General features: G+C 36.9%; 1 protein-coding gene across 5 annotated transcripts in view; it reads right to left on the bottom strand.

Annotated features, from left to right (window-relative positions):
• Positions 1 to 24,568, bottom strand: part of YIPF6 (Yip1 domain family member 6) — an 89,294-nt gene that overhangs the window by 17,789 nt on the left and 46,937 nt on the right. For 3 of the 5 annotated variants that reach the window (XM_049704651.1, XM_049704649.1, XM_049704652.1), the window contains one exon: positions 10,538 to 10,659. The exons of the other annotated variants lie outside the window; for them this stretch is intronic. In XM_049704651.1, the coding sequence (XP_049560608.1) occupies positions 10,538 to 10,659 (122 nt within the window). The remainder of the gene's footprint in view (positions 1 to 10,537; positions 10,660 to 24,568) is intronic. 5 annotated transcript variants of the gene reach the window in all.

Raw genomic sequence — 24,568 nt, 5'->3', positions numbered from 1 at the left:
AGCGCTAATCAATGAATTTGGTGACGTTGCAGGATACAAAATTAATGCACAGAAATCTCTTGCATGCCTATACACTAACAACAGAAGATCAGAAAGAGAAATTAAGGAAACAATCCCATTCACCATTGCAACAAAGAGAATAAAAATCCAAGGAATAAACCTACCTAAGGAGGTAAAATAGCTGTACTCAGAAAACTATAAGATACTGATGAAAGAAATCAAAGATGACACAAACAGATGGAGAGATATACCATGTTCTTGGATTGGAAGAATAAACATGTGAAAATAACTCTACTACCCAAAGCAATCTACAGATTCAATGCAATCCGTATCAAATTACCAATGGCATTTTTCACAGAACTAGAACCAAAAAATCTTAAAATTTGTATGGAGACATAAAAGACCCCAAATAGCCAAAGCAATCTTGAGGGGAAATAAATGGAGTTGGATGAATCAGATTACCTGACTTCAGACTATACTACAAAGCTACAGTAATCAAGACAGTATGGTACTAGCACAAGAACAGAAATATAGATCTATGGAATAGGATAGAAAGCCCAGACATAAACCCACACACCTATGGTCAACTAATCTATGACAAAGGAGGCAAGGATATACAATGGAGAAAAGACACTCTCTTCAATAAGTGGTGCCAGGAAAACTGGACAGCTACATGGAAAAGAATGAAATTAGAACACTCCCTAACACCATACACAAAAATAAACTCAAAATGGATTAAAGACCTAAATGTAAGACCAAATACTATAAAACTCTTTGAGGGAAACACAGGAAGAACACTCTTTCATGTAAATCACAGCAAGATCTTTTTTGACCCACCTCCTAGAGTAATGGAAATAAAAACAAAAATAAACAAATGGGACCTAATGAAACTTTTACACAGCAAAGGAAACTATAAACAAAATGAAAAGACAACCCTCAGAATGGGAGAAAATATTTGCAAATTAATCAATGGACAACGAATTAATCTGCAAAATATATAAACAGCTCATGCAGCTGAATATTAAAAAGAGAAACAACAGAATCAAAAAATGGGCAAAAGACCTAAATAGACATTTCTCCAAAGAAGACATACAGTTGGCCAAGAGGAACATGAAAATCTACTCAACATCACTAATTATTAGAGGAATGCAAGTCAAAACTACAATGAGGTATCACCCCACATTGGTTAGAATGGGCATCATCAGAAAATCTACGAACAGCAAATGCTGGAGAGGGCATGGAGAAAAGGGTACCCTCTTGCACTGTTGGTGGGAATGTAAATTGATACAGCCACTATGGAGAACAGTATGGAGGTTCCTTAAAAAACTACAAATAGAACTACCATAGGACCCAGCAATCCCACTACTGGGCATATACCCTTAGAAAACCATAATTCAAAAAGAGTCATGTACCAATATGTTCATTGCAGCTGTATTTACAATAATCAGGACGTGGAAGCAACCTAAGTGTCCATCAACAGATGAATGGATAAAGAAGATGTGGCACATATATACAATGGAATATTACTCAGCCATAAAAAGAAAGGAAATTGAGTTATTTGTAGTGAGGTGGATGGACCTAGAGTCTGTCATACAGAGTGAAGTAAGTCAGAAAGAGAAAAACAAATACCGTATGCTAACACATATATATGGAATCTAAGGAAAAAAAAAACCAGTAATGAAGAACTTAGGGGTAAGACAGGAATAATGACCCATACCTACTAGAGAATGGACTTGAGGATATGGAGAGGGGGAAGTGTAAGCTGTGACAAAGTGAGAGAGTGGCATGGACATATATACACTACCAAATGTAAAATAGATAGCTAGTGGGAAGTAGCTGCATAGCACAGGGAGATCAGCTCGGTGGTTTGTGGCCGCCTAGAGGGGTAGGATAGGGAGGGTGGGAGGGAGGGAGATGCAAGAGGGAAGAGATATGGGAACATATGTATATGTATAACTGATTCACTTTGTTATAAAGTAGAAACTAACACACCATTGTAAAGCAATTATACTCCAATAAAGACGTTAAAAAAAACTTTAATCTTTGAAAAGAAAAAAAAAAGATGTGGTCCATATATACAATGGAATATTACTCAGCCATAAAAAGGAACGAAATTGGGTCATTTGTAGAGGCTTGGGTGGACCTAGAGAGTGTCATACAGAGTGAAGTAAGTCAAAAAGGGAAAAACAAATATCGTATATTAATGCATACATGTGGAATCTAGAAAAACGGTACAGATGAACCAGTTTGCTAGGCAACAATAGAGACATAGATGTAGAGAACAAACGTATGGACACTGAGGGGAGAAAGGGGGAGAGGGATGAATTGGGAGATTGGGATTGACATATATACACTAATGTGTATGAAATAAATAACTAATGAGGTCCTGCTATATAGCACACAGGGAACTCAACTTCACTGTACAGTAGAAACTAAAACAACATTGTAAAACAACTATACCCCAATTTAAAAATATAAAAATAAAAAAATAAATGAATAATATAAAAAATAATACTAAGCCCTAACATATCACTAATTGCATTGAATGTAACTGTTGTAAATACCCCAACTAAAAGACAGAGATTGGCAGAGTGAATTATATATGATTCAACATTATGGTGCCTAGAGGAAACTCACTTCAGGTACAATCCATAGGTATGTTGAATGTGAATTGATGGGAAAAGATATACTATGGAAACAACTGAAAGGAAGCAGGAGTGACTATATTAATTAAAGATAAATTAAGGACCTACTATATAGCACAAGGAGCTATACTCAATATTTTATAATAACCGGTAAGGGAAAAGAATTTGTAAAAGAATATGTATATGTATAACTGAATCACTGTTCTGTACACCTGAAATGAATACAGCATTGTAAATCAACTCTACTTCAATAAAAAAAGATAAAGTAGACTTGAGCACAATAAAATTACTAGAGATAGAGAGCAACATTACATATGATGAAAGGGTTGATTCACTAAGAAGTTATAACAATCCTAAATGTGTATGCACCAAACAACAGAGCTGAAAAACATTTAAAACATTCAAAGTAAAAAAGTCATTAACAGACTGATGACAGGAAAATCTCCACTCACTTAGAAACTGAAAAACACCCTTCTAAATAGTCAATAGGTCAAAGAGTATGTCTCAAAGGAAATAAATATATTTTGAACCGAATAAAAATGAAAATACAGCACTAAAGTTTGTGGGACCCAACTAAGTCAGTCTTGGAAAATTCATAACACTTAATGTTTATATTAGAAAAGAGGAAAAGTCTCACATAAATCTACACTAATCTACACTATTCCTTCAAGAAATTAGAAGTGAAAAATAATTCCAAAGCAGAGAAAAGTAAGGAAATAATAAAGAGTATAAATCAATGAAAGTGAAAACAGAAAAACAATAGGGAAAATTAATAAAACCAAGAGCTGATTTTTTAAAATGTCCAATAAAATTACCAATCCTTTGGCAAGACTGACAAAGAAAAAAGAAAGAGAAAACAAATTACCAGTATCAGGAATGAAACAGAGGGTATTACTACAAACCCTGTGGGCATCAAAAGGATTATAAAAGAATACTACAAACAACTCTACACACATCAATTTGACAACTTAGGTGAAATTGACCACGTTCTTGGAAAAGAAATTACTCCAACTCACCTAATATGAAACAGATAATTTGAATCACTCTATAACTATTAAAGTAACTGAATTCATAATTTTAAAATTCCCCAAAATAAAATATTCAAGCCTAGATTAACTTGAGAATTATACCAAGCATTTAAAGAATTAACAATTCTACACAACATCTTCCAGTAAATAGAAGAATTAACAATTCTACACAACATCTTCCAGTAAATAGAAAACACTTCTTAACTCATTTTATGAGGGCAGTATTACCCTGGATACAAAACCAGACAAAGTACAAAAAAAGAAAACTATCGACCAATATTTCTCATAAATACAGACACAAAAATCCTTAATAACATATTAGCAAATAGAATTCAGCAATATATAAAAGAGATTATGCACCATGACTATGTGAGGTTTAATTAAGGACCACAGGGATACAAGACTGGTTCAATATTTGAAAATCAAATAATTTAATTCACCTTTTAACAGGCTAAAGAAGAAAAATCACAGGATCACAACAGTTGATGCATAAAAATCATTTAACAAAATTCAACATCTATTCATGATTTTTTTTAAAAAAAGCTCTCAGAAAAATAGGAATAGAGGGCAACTTCCTCAATTTGATACAGATCATCTACAAAAAACCTATAGCTAACATTATACTTAATGATGAGAGCTTAAATGTTATCCTTCTAAGACCAGGGAAACTCTTACCACTTATTCAACATAGTTCTAGAAGTCCTAGCATTAAGGCAAGAAAGAAATAAAAGGCATATGGATTACAAAGGAGAAATTAAACTGCCTCTATTTTCAGATGGCATGATTGTCTACACAGAAAATCTCAAGGTATCTAAAAAATAATCCTAGAACTAATGAGTGAGTTCAGCATGGTCATAGGACATAAGATAAACATAAAAATCAGTTATGCATCTATATACTAGCAATGAACATGTGGAATCCAAAACCAAAAAATACAATACCATTTACAATTACTCAAATATGAAATACATAAGTGTAAATCCAACAATGCGTGCCTTTTGTATAAGGCTTTTTTTCCCCCATTCATCGTATTTTACAGATTTATCCATGTTACATGCATAATTTTATTCCATTTTGTTGCTGAATAGTGTGTTATTGTATATCACAGTTTGTTTATCAGTTCTCATGTTACAGACATCCGGATTATTTCCAGATTGGAGCTATATGAATAAAGCTGATGTGAGTATTCATGTTCATGTCATTGTGTGGATATATATTTAAATTCTTCTTGAGTATATACTTAGACGTGGAATTGCTGTGTCATAGGGAATGCATATGTTTAACTCTAAAAGAACTGCCAAACTGTGTTTAAAGTGGTTGTATCATTTTCACTACCCGTTTATAAGATTTACAGTTGCTCTGCATCCTTCAAAAGATTTGGTATTGCAGTGTTTTTAATATTAACTATTCTGGATGGTATGTAAAAGTATCTCATTGGATTCTTTCTAACTGAGATATAATTGACATAATATAAAACTCACAATTTTAAAGTTTGTACTTCAGTGATTTTTAGTATATTCATTATGTGCAACTACCATCACCACCATATATACACGGAACATTTCTTTTACCCCATACGTATTAGCAACTAGTCCCAATTACCCCTCCCTACATCCCTTGGAAACCATTAACCTATGCTCTGTCTCTATGGATTTGCCTATTCTGAACACTTCATATGAATGGATCACATAATATGTGGCCTTTTTATCTGGCTTCATTTACTTGGCATAATGTTTTCAAGGTTCATCCGTGTTGTAGCATGTAACAATACTTCATTTCTTTTTACGGATGAATAACATTCCATTATATGGATTTACCACATTTTGTTTATTCATTCATCGGTTCATGGACTTTTCAATTGTTTCCACTTTTTGGCAGTTATTAATATTGCTGTTATGAACATTTGAGTAAGTTTTTTGTTTGAACATATGTTTTAAATTCTCTTCATATATATCTAGGCATGGAATTGTTGGGTCATGATGTAATTCTGTGTTTAATTTTGAGGAATTGTCAAACTGTTTTACACAGTGACTACACTATTTTACATTCTTTCCAGCAATGTATGAGGGCTCCAATTTCTCAGCATCTTTTCCAACGCTTGTTATTGTCTTTATTTTTGATAATAGCTATCCTAATAGATGTGAAGTGGTATCACATTGTGGTTTTTATTTGCATTTCCCTAATGGCTAATGATGTCAAGCATTTTTTAAATGTGCTTACTGGTCACTTACATATCTTCTTTGGAGAAATATCTATTCAAATCCTTTACTCATTTTTATATTGGGTTATTTGTCTTCTTGTTTATTGTTGAGTTGTAAGTTTTCTTTATATATTTTGGTCACTTGATACTGATATATAATTTGCAAGTATTTCCTCCCATTCTGTGGGTTGTCTTTTCACTTCCTTGATAGTTTGCTTTGGCACACAAGTTTTTAATATTGATGAAGTCTAATTTATCTATTTTTTCTTTGATTGCTCTTACTTTGGGAGGCATATCTAAGAAAGAGTTGCCTAACTCAAATTGACTCAGATTTGTACCTATGTTTTTTTTCTAAGAGTTTTATAAGCTTTAAATATTACATTTAGGTCTTTGATACATCATAGGTTAAATTTTGTATAGGGCATGAAGTAGGGATCCAAATTCATTCTTTTAAATCTGGATATCCATTTGTGTCAGCATCATTTGTTGAAAATACTATTCTTTCCCACTGATTGATCTTGGCACTCATAAAAAATCAAAATTTATATATTAAAGTCCTAAGCCCCAGTACCTCAGAATGTGACTACATTTGGGTTTTTTAAAAAGTAATTATGTTAAAATGAGGTCTTAGTGTGGGCCTTAAGCCAATATGACTGGTGTCCTTATAAGAAGAGATTTGGATACGGACATACAGAGAGAGAAGACCATGTGATGACATAAGTTGGAGGTGGCCATCTACAAGCCAAGGAGAGCAGCAGCCTCAGAAGAAGTCAATCCTGACAACACCTTTATTTCAGACTCCAAGCATCCAGAATCATGAGAAAATAAACTTTGGTTGTTCAATCCATGCTTTCTCTGATACTTTATTATGGCAAACTAATACAAGTATAAATATATAGATTTATTTATGGACTTTCAACTCTATTCTATCAGTCTATATATCTTTCCTTATTCCCGTACCACACTGTCTTGCTTACTACAACTGTTTTGAAACTGGCAAGTCAGAGTCCCCCAACTTTGTCCTTCGTTTTCAAGATTGTTTGTCTATTTGGAATCCTTTGCTATTCCATAAAAATTTTAGTTTTTACAATATTCTATTATATGTATATACAACATTTTCTCTATCTATTCATTTGTCAATGGAGACTCAGGTTGTTTCCACTCTTTAGCTATTGTGAATAATGCTTCAATGAACATGGAAGAACAAATATATCTACAAGATCTTGTTTTCATGTCTTTTGGACAAATACCCAGAAGTAGGATTGCTGGATCATCTGCTAGTTCTATTTTTATTTTCTTGAGAAACCTCCAGACTGTTTTTCATAGCAGCTGCACCATTCTACATCCTCACCAATCAATTTCTCCATGTCCTCACCAACATTCATTGTTTTCTGTTTCTGTTTCTTTTTTAATATAATGGTCATCCTAACAAGTGTGAGGTGATATCTTGTGGTTTTAATTTGCATTTCCCTGAGGATTATTGATATTGAATATTTTTTCATATAACTGTTGTCCATTTGTATATTTTCTTTGGATAAATGTCTATTTAAGACCTTTGGCCACTTTTCAATTGGGTTATTTGTTTCTCTACTATTGAGTTGTAGGAGTTCTTTATGTATTTCAGATACTAACCTCCCGTCAGATATATAATTTGCAAATATTTTTTCTCATTTCATGGATTGCCACTCTGTTAATTATTTTCTTTGCTGTGCAGAAGCTTTTTAGTTTCATGCACTCCACCTGTCTTATTTTTGCTTTTGTTGCCTGTGCTTTTGATGCCATATCCAAAAAATAATTGCTAAGACCAATGCTACAGAGCTTTTCCCCTTTGTTTCAGAATTTTACAGTTTCAGGACTTATGTTTAAGTCTTTAACCCATTTTGAGATGTGTCTTAGTGCATTTGGGCTGCTATACCAAAATACTACAGGCTGGGTGGCTTATAAGAAACAGAAATTTATTTCTCACAGTTTTAGAGACTAGAAGTCCAAGATCATGGTGCCAGCATGGTGGGATGAGGGCCTCTTCTGGGTTTCAGACTTCTTGTTGTATCCTTACATGGTGGAAGAGGGCAAGGGAGCCCTCTCAGGCCTCCTTTGTAAGGACATTAATCCTATTCCTGAGGATTCCACACTCACGACCTGAGCACTTCCCAAGGTCCAGCTTCCTAATACCATCACACTGGCTATTAGAATTTCAACATATGAATTTTGAGGGGAAACATTCAGTCCATAACATTCTGTCCCTGTTCCCCATCCCCAAGATTCATGTCCTTATCACATGCCATCAATTCAAAAATCTAAATCCAAAGTCTCATCTAAAGCATCTAAATGAGATATGGGTGAGATTCAAGGTAAAATTCATTCTGGGGGAAATTCCTATTCAGCTGTGAACCTATGAAATCAAACAAGTTATGTGCTTCCAAAATACAATGATGAGACAGGCATATGATAGACATTTCCATTCTAAAAGGGAGACATAGGAAAGAAGAAAAGAGAAATAGGTTCAAAGCAAGTCCAAAACCGTAAGGACCACTCAGGCAAACGTACCTTCTGGACACACTTGAGCAGTGGTCCACCACAGTTTTTAGCAGCCCTTCGCCTACAGCTTTGCTGGGCACAGTTCACTCTGCAGCTCTAATGTGTTGGAGTCACATGCCTGCCACTCTCCCATGCTAGAATCGCACACACACACAGGTCACCTACCAGTCTGCAGTTGTAGGTATAGCCTAGCCCTAGAGTTCCATTAGGAATTGCCTTAGCAGAGTATGTTTGCAGTAGCCCTCTGACTGGGTCATGCACCTGTGGCTCCAGATGGCTCCATCCTTCAAAATCTAGGTGGAGGTAACCATGATCCAATAGCTTACGCACTCTGTGCACTGGCAGAGATAACACCTCACCTATGAAGCCAAGTTATACCATCTACCTCCAAATGGGTAGATAATTTTAGGACAGGAATGGGAGGAGCAGAGTCGTGAAATCATTCTGCCCGCAGGCCCTTTCACTATGGGCCTATGATGGGAGAGGCAGCACCAGTGGCCTCTGAAATGCCTTTGGGGTTATTTTTCTACTGTCTTAGACAACAGTAGATCCTAATTTCTGTTTAGATGTCTGACTAATCTCCCCATTTTCTTGATGAATAGCACCTGGCTTGCATTGATATGCTGATGCGTACTAATCTTATCAAATTTGGCCACAACCTTTGTGCTCTCTCTTGACAAGCTTTCTAATTCCTTTCAACATGAATAGGGAGATCAGTCTGGGAAGAACCAGCATCTTAATAATATTGAGTCTTCCAATCCGTAAATGTGGTATATATCTCCATTTATTCAGGTCTTCTTTAAGTTTTCTTAGCCATGCCTTGTAGTTTTCAGCGTAGAGATCTTGTATGTCTCTCGTTAAATTTATTCCTAAGGATTTTATGTTTTTGATACTATTGTATACAAAATGGTTTTGTATTTAATTTTCAAATTTTATACAAGTAGTATATAAAAACACGTTTGATGTTCTTACATTAACCTTGTATCCTCCAAACTTGCTAAATTTGCTTAATAAGTCTAGTAGTTCTTCTGTAGATTCCTTAGGATTTTCCATGGAAACAATTATGTAATCTGCAGATTAAAACAGCTTAATTTCTTTCTTTATAATATTTGTTCCCTTTATTTTTCCTGCACTATTGCACTATCTAGGATCTCTAGTGAAATTTTTAAAGGTAGTGGTAGAGTGGCATTGTTGCTTTGTTCCCAGTACTAGAGGGAAGCATTGACTAGTTTTGTTTTCCCTATTAAGTTTTTGTTTTCACTACTATCATGTTCATTGTAGATTTTTCATAAATGCCCTTTACCAGCTTGAGGAAGTTCCTTCTATTGGTAATTTGCAAGAGATGTTTTATCATTGGTGGATAGTGAATTTTGTAAAACATTTTATCTACATTTATTGAAATGCTCATGTGCTTTTTCTCCTTTATTCTGTTAATATGGTGAACAAGATTGGTTGATTTTCTAATGTTCAGCCAATGTTGTATTCCTGTGATAAACTCTACTTTGTCACAATGCAAATCCTTCTAATATATTGCTGAATTTGATTTGCTAGTACCGTTTTTTTACAAATGACCAAAACTTTTATGTTAACAGTACACTGAAAAGTTTATATTTACTTCCATATGTTTTGTGAGGAAAATCTCTACTTATATTTCTATATAGGTGCTCCAAAGAAAACTTACAATTTTGTTAGGTAAAGATGTTTCTAACTTCAAGCTGTATAATGGTTCTAGGTATTTAGACAGAAAAAGAAATTTAAGTAACCTGAGAAACGACCTTTGTGAAAGTCCTGGATCCATTACTTCAACTTTAAACCATCTTTCACCATTATTCACACACTGCCTATGAAGATGAGTCAAATCTCAAACGACCTAATTCCTCCCCCCACTACTCACCAGTCACAACTTTAGAAATCACTGTGGAAATTTAATCTTTAAAATGTAATAAATGAACCTCAACAGTGCTTTTCCTTCTCCTCTTCCCTTTGAAAGCATCGAGAAACCTCATGTTATTATAGACCAAACTCTACTGCCAGCAGTGGATGCCAAGGGGTCACAGAAGCAATGCAGAGGTTTAAGATGTTCTTGGACAAAGTAGTTACTTCTTTCCTTTCAGTTCATCTTTTACCTTCCATAGGACCAGTTCCATGAAGGCAGTTGCATTTTCACTTGAATTGTGACCATCATCCTGAATGATTCTCCGCAGGTAGTCAGCCACTAGACTCTTAAGGGATCTTTTGTGACGTAAACCTAGCCAATGAGAAAACATAACTGTCATGTCCACAACTGAAGTATGAATTAACTTAAGTGCATAGAGACTATGTTCAAAACTATGTCCAATTAGTACAGTGTCAGCACTGAACAGGTTCAACAAGATGGCTTGCACATCATGGATTGAGGTTTTTGTGTTCTTCAAGTCATCTTCAACCACACCAGAGAACCTAGTGTTATAGTCAATGACTTCATCTGGTTTCACGAATGTATCATAGACCACCTGGAGGATCAACCACTGTCACTCGAGTAAGTTCCAAACCTTTGACTGTATAGCACATCTCATAATTCACAGCAAATACACTGTGATACCTGTCAGTGTGTGGGAACTTAACAAAAGTCTTCACAAAGTCCTCTAGGTTTTCTTTTTGATCATGAACGTGAAACTTGGCAACCTGGCACATGGGGGATCCAAGGACACCTTCAAAACAGCTGTACTGCCTTTCTAAGCCACCAAGAACTTTATGACTCAACACTTGGCCAAAGTGATAATGACATTTTTCTACCCTGCTGTGTTTGCCTGTGGAAGTCACGCCATAGATCTTCCCACATCGACAGCACATTCATACTAATATTCTTAGAAGGATCATTTACAAGAATTTTTTGTCATGCCTGAGTTTAAAAGAACACTTCCTGGCTTGTCAGGGTTGGGTTGGGGGTAGTTGTTTCCATGTAACTGTTCTTCAGTTAGAAGGTAGTCTTTAAGATGTCTGTAGAGAATAATTCCTGTGAGCACATTTTTCTTTTCATTCTTTTTCAATCCAGTTGTCTTTTTGTTGTTACTGCTTCCAGACACATCTTGGCCTCTCAGCTTCTTAAGAATATTTATTGCTATGTTCACATATATATTTTGACTGCCACAGTGTTTGTAAGTGGCCTTTTCTCCTATTTTAGCCTTGTTAAAAGCCTCATCCTCCGTTTTATAAAATCTCAAATACTTCTCAAAAAGGGAGGTGGACAGAGCATTATCTTACTTCATCAGGTACTTTGGACAAGGATTCTGATGTTCCTAAAGCCTGCTTTGGATGAGCCAAGTTATATTTCAACATCTTTACAGGAAAAGAAGCAATACTTTTCACAGGAAAGTGTGATCTATTTGGCCTTGCAGTTGGATTTTCCTTTGAAGAACTATATCCACATGAAGGCTGTTTGATGTACATGAATTTTCTCCTGAGGCTTTCCTTTGGATCTGTGAGGCTGGACATGCAAATGTACTTTTCTTCTGTCCTGAAGTGGCAGCAACAAAAGCCTGATCACCTTTAATGGCAGCCATTATCTGCACTGACTGTTGCTGGGCTTGAAGGATTCCAGTGTGACTAATTAGTGGTGGGACTGGTCCCCTGAATGGGCCAGTGATATCTCTACTGATTGGAACATCAAACTTGGCAGTGTGTGCCATTCCTCTTTTTTGTCCAGAAATTTTCTGGTAATACAGCATATCTAATTCTATTTCATTTCCTGAAACCTACTTAGCAGTCTCTCCCTTATGAGCTTTGCTTCGTGTGAACTCACTGAAAATTCGAAGACATTCCTTCATAGTGTCATCAGAATCAGAGGGAGTGTCATTTTCAGTACATTCTATTTCAAAATCAAATTCAAATAATCTGCTGTCTTCAAAAGTAGTGAAGCCCTTACTATCATCTTGTATTCTCAAAACTTTGCCTTTCACACGGTTAGCTTGGTGAATATCACCATTCAGTTTCTTCTTTCTGAGTATCAATTGTTTTTACACATCTTGTGCTCTTTGGATAACTTTCATTATGACTTTCCTTCTGTATTTCTTTGTCATTAAGAGGTGCATAAGATATACTTTCTTCTGAAATACAGACATACTTTTTCTCACTACCAAAGCTTCCCATCTTAGAAATGTGGTTTTTAACAGCACACAAGTTTTGTTACCTTTAATACCTTAATCATTCTTTTGGGAGCAGGTTATTTTCAGGAAAACCTTGTCTCACATTTGTGTCACTCAAGGAGGCCACAGGGTTTTGCAATAGCTCTTCAAGTGCTAAAGTAAACCTGGAGAGCCTCTTCTGCTTTTCTTCAACTTCAGTCTTGATTGACTCCATTTCTTCATTGATACTTTCCAATTCTTCCATAGTTGTGCCCATGAATTCAACATGGCTCCTCTGCACCCCAAGCACCTCCAAGCTGCTGCAGCCACCTGCCTCACTCAGTTCCCACCACATTTCCCGGTGTCTGAACTGGCAGTACAAACGCTAGCACCAATGCCCGTGGCTGTCATAAGGACATGGAAAATGGCAAAAGTAACACTTGGAGGGTAGCATGGGCCATTGCTCAAGGCCACCTCCTCTGGCTCTGAAATTGTGCACACTGATGGCAAAACCAGGTGAAGGTGAAAACCTGCCCTGCTGATTTGCTAGTACTTTAAGTATTTTTGCATCTATGATCATGAGTGAGATACACATCTAATTTTCTTGCAATAATTTTACCTGATTTTGGTATTAGGGTTATGCAATCTCATAAAACAATTAAAGAGTTGTTCCTCCCTCCCCTATTCTCTGAAAGAGTTTGTGTAATATTGGTGTTATTTCTTTCTGAAATGTTTGAAAAAATTCAAAATCATCTAGACTTGTAGTTTGCTTTCTGAGATAAATGTTGATCTTTTTTTCATTCAATTTATTCTGAATTGACAATACCTTTCAATTTAAATATTATTCATGTATTTCTTCATTTCTGAGAAATTCTCTTCTTTTTAAAAGTTATTGCTTCACATCCATTTTATCTGTCTTCATTTTTAGGAATCGCTATTTTAAAAAGTTTGAACCCATAGGAGCACCTCAATACATAAGGCAACTGCTAACAGCTATAAAAGAAGAAATCAACAGCAATACAATAATAGTGGGACACTTTAACAACTCATTTACACCAACGGACAGATCATCCAAACAGAAAATTAATAAGGAAACATGAGCTTTAAATGATACAATAGACCAGATAGATTTAATTGATATTTATAGGACATTCCATCCAAAAACAGCAGAATACACTTTCTTCTCAAGTGTGCATGGAACATTCTCCAGGATAGATAACATCTTGGGTCACAAATCAAGCCTCAGTAAATTTAAGAAAATTGAATTCATATCAAGAATCTTTTCTGACCACAACGCTATGAGATTAGAAATCAATTAAAAGGGGAAAAAAACAACACACAAACACATGGATGCTAAACAATACGTTACTAAATAACCAAGAGATCACTGAAGAAACCAAAGAGGAAATCAAAAAATACCTAGAGACAAATGACAATGAAAACACGATGATCCAAAACCTGTGAGATGGAGCAAAAGCAGTTCTAAGAGGGAAATATATAGCAATAAAAGCCTACCTCAAGAACCAAGAAAAATCTCAAATAAACAATCTAACCTAACACCTAAAGGAGCTAGAGGAAGAAGAACAAACAAAATCCAAAGTTAGTAGAAGGAAAGAAATCATAAAGATCAGAGCAGGAATAAATGAAATAGAAACAAAGAAAACAATAGCAAAGATCAATAAAATTAAAAGCTGGTTCTTTGAGAAGATAAACAAAATTGATAAACCATTAGCCAGACTCGTCAAGAAAAAGAGGGAGAGGACCCAAATAAATAAAATTAGAAATGAAAATGGAGAAGTTACAACAGACACCACAGAGATACAAAGCATCCTAATAGACTACTACAAGCAACTCTATGCCAATAAAATGGACAACCTGGAAGAAACGGACAAGTTCTGAGAAAGGTATAACCTCCGAAGTCTGAACCAGGAAGAAATAGAAAATATGAACAGACCAATCACAAGTACTGAAATTGAAATGTGATTTAAAATCTTCCAACAGGGCTTCCCTGGTGGTGCAGTGGTTGAGAGTCCGCCTGCCGATGCAGGGGACACGGGTTCATGCCCCGGTCCGGGAAGATCCCACATGCTGCGGAGCAGCTGGGCCCATGACCCATGGCCACTGAGCCTGCGCGTCCGGAGCCTGTGCTCTGCAACGGGAGAGGCCACAAGAGTGAGAGACCCACGTACCGCAAAAAAAAAAATCTTCCAACAAACAAAAATCCAGGACCAGATGGCTTCACCGGTCAATTCTATCAAACATTTAGAGAAGAGCTAACACCCATCCTTCTCAAACTCTTCAAAAAAATTGCAGGGGAAGGAAAACTCCCAAACTCATTCTATGACCTCACAATCACCCTGATACCAAAACCAGACAAAGATACTACAAAAAAAGAAAATTACAGACCAACATCACTGATGAATATAGTTGCAAAAATCCACAACAAAATACTAGCAAACAGAATCCAACAACACATTAAAAGGATCATACACCATGATCAAGTGGGATTTATCCCAGGGATGCAGGTATTCTTCAATATACACAAATCAATCAATGTGATACACCGCATTAACAAACTGAACAATAAAACCCATATGATCATCTCAATACATGCAGAAAAAGCTTTTGACAAAATTCAACACCCATTTATAATTAAAAAATTCTCCAGAAAGTGGGGATAGAGGGAACCTACCTCAACATAATAAAGGCCATATATGACAAACCCACGTCAAACATCATTCTCATTGATGAAAAACTGAAACATTCCTCTAAGACCAAGAAGAAGACAAGGATGTCCACTCTCACCACTCTTATTCAACATAGATTTGGAAGTCCTAGCCATGGCAATCAGAGAAGAAAAAGAAAGAAAAGGGGGGAGGAGCTTCAAGATGGCAGAAGAGTAAGACACGGAGATCACCTACCTCTCCACAAATACATCAGAAAAACATCTACATGTGGAACAGCTCCTACAGAACACCTACTGAACACTGGCAGAAGACCTCAGACCTCCCAAAAGGCAAGAAACTCCACACGTACTCCCCACGTAGGACAAAAGAAAAAAGAAATAACAGAGACAAAAGAATAGGGATGGGGCCTTCCCCTCTGGGAGGGAGCTGGGAAGGGGTGAAGGTTTCCACACACTAGGAAGCACTTCGCGGGTGGAGACTGTTGGTGGTGGAGGGGGGGGCTTCAGGGCCACGGAGGAAAGCACAGCAAAAGGGGTGCAGAGGGCAAAGCAGAGAGACTCCCGCACAGATGATCAGAGCCGACCAGCAATCACTAGCCCAAGAGGCTTGTCTGCTCACCCGCCGGGGCGGGCGGGTGCTGAGACCTGAGGCTCCAGCTTCGGAGGTCGGATCCCAGGGACAGGACTGGCATTGGCTGCGTGAACACAGCCTGAAGGGAGCAAGTGCGCCACAAATAGCCGGGAGCCAGGAGGGTGCCTGGGCAAAAGTCTGCATGTGCCGAAGAGGCAAGAGAATTTTTCTTTCCTCTTTGTTTCCTGGTGCCCAAGGAGAGGAGATTAACAGTGCCGCTTTAAGGAGTTCCAGAGACAGGTGCGAGCCACGGCTATCAGAGTGGACCACAGAGACAGGCATGAGACACTAAGGCTGCTACTGCCACCACCAAGAAGCCTGTGGGCAAGCACAGGTCACTATCCACACCTCCTTTCCTGGGAGCCTGTGCAGCCCGCCACTGCCAGAGTCCCGTGATCCAGGGACAAATTCCCTGGGAAAACACACGGTGCACAGCAGGCTGGTGCAACGTTATGGTGGCCTCTGCGGCCACAGGCTCACCCCACACTCCGTACTCCTCCCTCCCCCAGGCCCGAGAGAGCCAGAGCCCCTGAATCAGCTGCTCCTTTAACCCCGTCCTGTCTGAGTGAAGAACAGACGTCCTCCGGCAACCTACATGCAGAGGCGGGTCCAAATCCAAAGCTAAAACCCAGGAGTTGTGTGAACAAAGAAGAGAAAGGGAAATTTCTCCCAGCAGCCTCAGGAGCAGCGGATTAAATCTCCACAATCAACTTGATGTACCCTGCATCTGCGGAATGCCTGAATAGACAACAAATCATCCCAAATTCAGGAGGTGGATTTTGGGAGCAGAAGTATATATACATATATTTTTTCCCTTTTTCTCTTTCTGTGAGTATGTATATGCTTCTGTGTGTGATTTTATCTGTATAGCTTTGCTTTTACCATTTGTCCTAGGGTTCTGTCTGTCCGTTGTTTTGTTGTTGTTGTTTTAATTTAAATTTTTTTCTTAATTATTTTTTATTTTAATAAATTTATTTTCTTTTATTTATTTTCTTTTATTTTTTCTTCCTTCTTTCTTTCTTTCTTTCTATTTTTTCTCAATTTTATTCCGAGCCATGAGGAAGAAGGGCTCTTGGTGCTCCAGGCAGGCTTCAAGGCTGTACCTCTGAGGTGGGAGAGCCAACTTCAGGACACTGGTCCACAAGGGAACTCCCAGCTCCACATAATATCAAACGGCAAAAATCTCCCAGAGATCTCCATCTCAACAACAACACCCAGCTTCACTCAATGACCAGCAAGCTACAGTGCTGGACACCCTATGCCAAACAACTAGAAAGACAGGAACACAACCCATCCATTAGCAGAGAGGCTGCCTAAATCATAATAAGTCCACAGACATCCCAAAACACACCACCAGAGGTGGATCTCCCAACAGAAAGACAAGATCCAGCCTCATTCACCAGAACACAGGCACAAGATCCCTCCACCAGGAAGCCTACAAAACACACTGAACCACCCTTAGCCACCAGGAACAGACACCAAAAACAATGGCAACGAAGAACCTGAAGCCTGCAGAAAGGAGACCCCAAACACGGTAGAGTTAAGCAAAATGAGAAGACAGAGAAATACACAGCAGGTGAAGGAGCGAGGAAAAAGCCCACCAGACCTAACAGATGAAAAGGAAATAGTCTACCTGAAAAAGAATTCAGAGTAATGATAGTAAAGATGATCCAAAATCTTGGAAATAGAATAGAGAAAATACAAGAAATGATTAACAAGGACCTAGAAGAGCTAAAGAGCAAACAAACAGTGATGAACAACACAATAAATGAAATTAAAAATTCTCTAGAAGGGGTCAATAGCAGAATAACTGAGGCAGAAGAACGGATAAGTGACATGGAAGATAAAATAGTGGAAATAACTACTGCAGAGCAGAATAAAGAAAAAAAGAATAAAAAGAATTGAGGACAGTCTCACAGACCACTGGGACAACATTAAATACACAAACATTCGAATTATAGGGGTCCCAGAAGAAAAAGAAAGGGACTGAAAAAATATTTGAAGAGATTATAGTTGAAAACTTCCCTAATATGGGAAAGGAAATAATTAGTCAAGTGCAGGAAGCACAGAGAGTCCCATACAGGACAAATCCAAGGAGAAAGATGCCAAGACACAAATTAATCAAGCTATCAAAAATTAAATACAAAGAAAAAATATTAAAAGCAGCAAGGGTAAAACAACAAAAAACACACAAGGGAATCCCCATGAGGTTAACTTCTGATCTTTCAGCAGAAACTCTGCAAGCCAGAAGGGAGTGAAAGGACATATTGAAAGTGATGAAGGAGAAAAATCTACAATCAAGATTGCGCTACAGTGCAAGGATATCATTCACATTTGATGGAGAAATTAAAACATTACAGACAAGCAAAAGCTAAGAGAATTCGGCAACACCAAAGCAACTTAACAACAAATACTGAAGAAATTTCTCTAGGCAGGAAACACAAGAGAAAGAAAAGACCTACAATAACAAATAAAAAACAATTAAGAAAATGGTAATAGAGACATACATATCAATAATTACATTAAAAGTAAATGGATTAAATGCTCCAACCAAAAGACATAGACTGGATGAATGGATACAAAAAGAAGACCCGTATATATGCTGTCTAGAAGAGACCCACTTCAGACCTAGGGACACATACACACTGAAAGTGAGGGGATTGAAAAAGATATTCCATGCAAATGGAAATCAAAAGAATGCTGGAGTAGCAATTCTCAGATCAGACAAAACAGACTTTAAAATAAAGACTATTGCAAGAGACAAAGAAGGACACTACATAATGATCAAGGGATAGATCAAAGAAGAAGATATAACAATTGCAAATATTTATGCACCCAACATAGGAGAACCTCAATACAAAAGGCAAATACTAACAGCCATAAAAGGGGAAATTGACAGTAACACAATCAAAGTTGGGGACTATAACACCCCACTTTCACCAATGGACAGATCATCCAAAATGAAAATAAATAAGGAAACACAGGCTTTAAATGATACATTAAACAAGATGGACTTAATTGATATTTATCGGACATTCCATCCAAAAACAACAGAATACACTTTCTTCTCAAGTGCTCATGGAACATTCTCCAGGATAGATCATATCTTGGGTCACAAATCATGCCTTGGTATATTTAAGAAATTTGAAATTGTATCAAGTAGGTTTTCCAACCACGAAGCATTGAGAGTAGATATCAATTACAGGAAAAAAAACTTAAAACATACAAACCCATCGCAGCTAAACAATACATTACTTAATAACCAAGAGACGACTGAAGAAATCAAAGAGGAAATCAAAAAATACCTAGAAACAAATGACAATGAAAACACGATGCTCCAAAACCTATGGGATGCAGCAAAAGCAATTCTAAGAGGGAAGTTTAAAGCAATACAAGCCTACATTAAAAAACAAGAAACATCTCAAATAAAAAACCTAACCTTGCACCTAAAGCAATTAGAGAAAGAAGAACAAAAAAAACCCAAAGTTAGCAGAAGGAAAGAAATCATAAAGATCAGATCAGGAAGAAATGAAAAAGAAGTGAAAGAAACGATAGCAAAGATCAATAAAACTAAAAGCTGGTTCTTTGAGAAGATAAACAAAATTGATAAACCTTTAGCTATACTCATCAAGAAAAAAAAGGAGAAGACTCAAATCAATAGAATTAGAAATGAAAAGGGAGAAGTAACAACTGACACTGCAGAAATACAAAGGATCATGAGAGATTACCACAAGCAAATCTAAGCCAATGAAATGGACAACTGGGAAGAAATGGACAAATCTTGGAAAGCACAACCTTCTGAGACTGAACCAGGAAGAAATAGAAAATATGAACAGACCAATCACAAGCACTGAAATTGAAACTGTGATTAAAAATCTTCAAACAAACAAAAGCCCAGGACCAAATGGCTTCACAGGCAAATTCTATCAAACATTTAGAGAAGAGCTAACACCTATCCTTCTCAAACTCTTCCAAAATATAGCAGAGGGAGGAACACTGTCAAATTCATTCTATGTGGCCACCATCAACCTGATACCAAAACCAGACAAAGATGTCACAAAGAAAAAAACTACAGGCCAATATCACTGATGAACATAGATGCAAATATGCTCAACAAACTACTAGCAAACAGAATCCAACAGCACATTAAAAAGATCATAAAACATGATAAAGTGAGGTTTATCCCAGGAATGCAAGGATTCTTCAATATACACAAAGCAATCAATTTGATACACCATATTAAAACTTAAAGGTGAAAAACCATATGATCATCTCAATAGATGCAGAGAAAGCTTGTGACAAAATTTAACACCCTTTTATGATAAAAAGCATCCAGAATGTAGGCATAGAGGCAACTTTCGTCAACATAATAAAGGCCATATATGACAATCCCACAGCCAACATTGTCCTCAATGGTGAAAAACTGAAACCATTCCCACTAAATCAGGAACAAGACAAGGTTGCCCACTCTCACCATTATTATTCAACATAGTTTTCAAAGTTTTAGCAACAGCAATCAGAGAAGAAAAAGAAAAAAAAGGAATCCAAATTGGAAAAGGAGAAGTACAGCTGTCACTGCACATGACAGGTTTCAATAAAGAGATAATCCTAAAGATGCTACCAGAAAACTACTAGACCTAATCAATGAATTTGGTAAAGTAGCAGGATACAACACTAATGCAGAGAAATCTCTCACATTCCTATACATTAATGATGAAAAATCTGAAACAGAAATTAAGAAAACATTCCCATTTACCATTGCAACAAAAAGAATAAAATATCTAGGAATAAACCTAACTAAGGAGACAAAAGACCTGTATGCAGAAAATTATAACACTGATGAAAGAAATTAAAGATGACACAAACAAATGGAGAGATACACACTATTCTTGGATTGGAAGAACCAACATTGTGAAAATGACTCTGCTACCCAAAACAATCTACAGATTCAATGCAATCCCTATCAAACTACCACTGGCATTTTTAAGAGAATTAGAACAAAAGATTTCACAATTTGTAAGGAAACACAAAAGACGCCGAATAGCCAAAGCCATCTTGACAAAGAAAAACGGAGCTGGAGGAATGAGGCTCCCTGACTTCAGACTATCCTACAAAGCTACAGTAATCAAGGCAGTATGCTACTGGCACAAAAACAAATATATAGATCAATGGAACAGGATAGCAAGCTCAGAGATAAACCCACACACATATGGTCACCTTATCTCTGATAAAGGAGGCAACAATATACAGTGGAGAAAACACAGCCTCTTCAATAAGTGGTGCTGGGAAAACTGGACAGGTACATGTAAAAGTATGAAATTAGCACACTCCCTAACACCATACACAAAAATAAACTCAAAAGGAATTAAAGACCTAAATGTAAGGCCACTATCAACTTGTTAGAGGGAAACATAGGCAGAACACTCTATGACATAAATCACAGCAAGATCCTTTTTGAACCACCTCCTAGAGGAATGGAAATAAAAACAAAAATAAACAAATGGGACCTAATGAAACTTAAAAGCTTTTGTACAGCAAGAGAAACCATAAACAAGACCAAAAGACAACCCTCAGAATGGGAGAAAATATTTGCAAATGAAGCAACTGACAATGTAGTAATATCTCCAAAATTTACAACCAAAAGACAACCCTCAGAATGGGAGAAAATATTTGCAAATGAAGCAACTGACAATGTAGTAATATCTCCAAAATTTACAAGCAGCTCATGCAGCTGAATATGAAAGAAAACAAACAACCCAATCCAACAATGGGCAGAAGACCTACACAAACATTTCTGCAAAGAATATATACAGACTGCCAAAATACCCATGAAAGAATGCTCAATATCATTAATCATTAGAGAAATGTAAATCAAAACTACAATGAGATATCATCTCACACTGCTCAGAATGGACATCATCCAAAATTCTAGAAACAATTAATGCTGGAGAGAGTGTGGAGAAAAGGGAACCCACTTGCACTGTTGGTGGGAATGTAAACTGATACAGCCACTATGGAGAACAGTATGGAGGTTCCCTAAAAAACTATGAATAGAACTACCATACGACCTAGGAATCCCACTACTGGTCATATACCCTGAGAAAAGCATAATTCAAGAAGAGTCATGTACCAAAATATTCACTGCAGCTCTATTTACAATAGCCAGGACATGGAAGCAACATAAGTGTCCATCAACAGATGAATGGGTAAAGAAGATGACTCTCATATATACAATGGAATATTACTCAGCCATAAAATGAAACGAAATTGAGTTATTTGTAGTGAGGTGGATCGAACTAGAGGCTGTTATACAGAGTGAAGTAAGTCAGAAAGAAAAAAACAAATACCATATGCTAACACATATATATGGAATCTAAAAAAAAAAATGGTCATGAATAACCTAGATGCAAGATGGGAATAAAGACACAGACCTACTGGAGAATGGACTTGAGGATACGGGGGGGAAGGGTAAGCTGTGACCAAGTGAGCAAGAGGCATGAACATATATACACTACCAAACGTAAAGTAGATAGCTAGTGAGAAACAGCCGCATAGCACAAGGAGATCAGCTCCGTGCTTTGTGACTGCCTGGAGGGGTGGGATAGGGACGGTGGGAGGGAGGGAGACGCAAGAGGGAAGAGATATGGGAACATATGTATAACTGAATCACTTTGTTAGAAAGCGGAAACTAACACACCATGGTAAAACAATTATATTCCAATAAATATGTCAAAAAAAAGAAAAAAGAAACAAAAGGAACCCAAATTGCAAAAGAAGAAGTAAAACTGTCACTGTTTGTAGAGGACATGATACTATATGTAGATAATCCTAAAGATGCCACGAGAAAGCTAGTAGAGCTAATCAGTGAATTTGGTAAAGTTGCAGGATATAAAGTTAATGTACAGAAATCTCTAGCATTCCTATACACTAATGATGAAAAATCTGAAAGAGAAATTAATGAAACACTCCCATTTACCACTGCAACACAAAGAATAAAAATATCTAGGAATAAACCTACCTAAGGAGACAAAAGACCTGTATGCAGAAAATTAAAGGACACTGATGAAAGAAATTAAAGATAATACAAATAGATGGAGAGATATACCATGTTCTTGGATTGGAAGAATCAACATTGTGAAAATGACTATACTACCCAAAGCAATCTACAGATTCAATGCAATCTTTATCAAATTATCAATGGCATTTTTTTACATTAGTAGAACAAAAAATCTTAAAATTTGTATGGAGACAAAAAAGACCCCAAAATAGTCAAAGCAGTCTTGAGGGAAAAAAAACGGAGCAGGAGGAATCAGACTCCCTGACTTCAGACAATACTACAAACCTACAGTAATCAAGACAGTATGGTAATGGCACAATAACAGAAATATAAATCAATGGAACAAGATAGAAAGCCCATAGATAAACCCACGCACCTATGGTCAAATAATCTATGACAAAGGAGGCAAGGATATACACGGGAGAAAACACTCGCTTCAATAAGTGGTGCTGGGAAAACTGGACAGCTACACGGAAAAGAATGAAATTAGAACACTCCCTAACACAATACACAAAAATAAACTAAAAATTTATTAGAGACACTATAAAGCACTTAGAGGAAAACATAGGAAGAACACACTTTCTTTTTTTACATCTTTATTGGAGTATAATTGCTTTACAATGGTGTGTTAGTTTCTGCTTTATAACAAAGTGAATCAGTTATACATAAACTTATGTTCCCATATCTCTTCCCTCTTACGTCTCCCTTCCTCCCATCCTCCCTATCCCACCCCTCCAGGCGGTCACAAAGCACCAAGCTGATCTCCCTGTGCTACGCGGCTGATTCCCACTAGCTATCTACCTTACGTTTGGTAGTTTATATATGTCCATGCCTCACTCTCGCTTTGTCACAGCTTACCCTTCCCCCCACCATATCCTCAAGTCCATTTCCTCGTAGGTCTGAGTCTTTATTCCAGTCTTACCCCTAAGTTAATCATGACAGTTTTTTTCTTAAATTCCATATATATTTGTTAGCATACAGTATTTGTCTTTCTCTTTCTGACTTACTTCACTCTGTATGACAGACGCTAGGTCTATCCACTTCATTACAAATATCACAATTTCGTTTCTTGTTATGGCTGAGTAATATTCCATTGTATATATGTGCCACATCTTCTTTATCCATTCATCTGATGATGGACACTTAGGTGGTTTCCAACTCCAGGCTATTGTAAATAGAGCTGTAATGAATATTTTGGTACATGACTTTTTTGAATTATGGTTTTCTCAGGTTATATGCCCAGTAGTGAGATTGCTGGGTCATGTGGTAGTTCTATTTGTAGTTATTTAAGGAATACTCCATACTGTTCTCCATAGTGACTGTACCATTTCACATTCCCACCAGCAGTGCAAGAATGTTCCCTTTTCTCCACACCCTCTCCAGCATTTTTTTTTCTAGATTTTTTGATGATGGCCATTCTGAGCGGTGTGAGATGATATCTTCTTGAAGTTTTGATTTTAATTTCTCTAACGATTAATGATATTGAGCATTCTTTCATGGGTTTTTTGGGTAATCTGTATATCTTCTTTGGAGAAATGTCTATTTAGGCCTTCTGCCCATTTTTGGATTGGGTTGTTTGTATTTTTGTTATTGAGCTGCATGAGCTGCTTGTAAATTTTGGACATTAATCCTTTGTCAGTTGCTTCATTTGCTAATATTTTCTATCATTCTGAGGGATGT

The sequence above is a fragment of the Orcinus orca genome, chromosome X (genome assembly GCF_937001465.1).
Source record: "Orcinus orca chromosome X, mOrcOrc1.1, whole genome shotgun sequence".
NCBI lineage: Eukaryota > Metazoa > Chordata > Mammalia > Artiodactyla > Delphinidae > Orcinus > Orcinus orca.
This window is presented reverse-complemented; position numbering and strand designations above follow the sequence as displayed.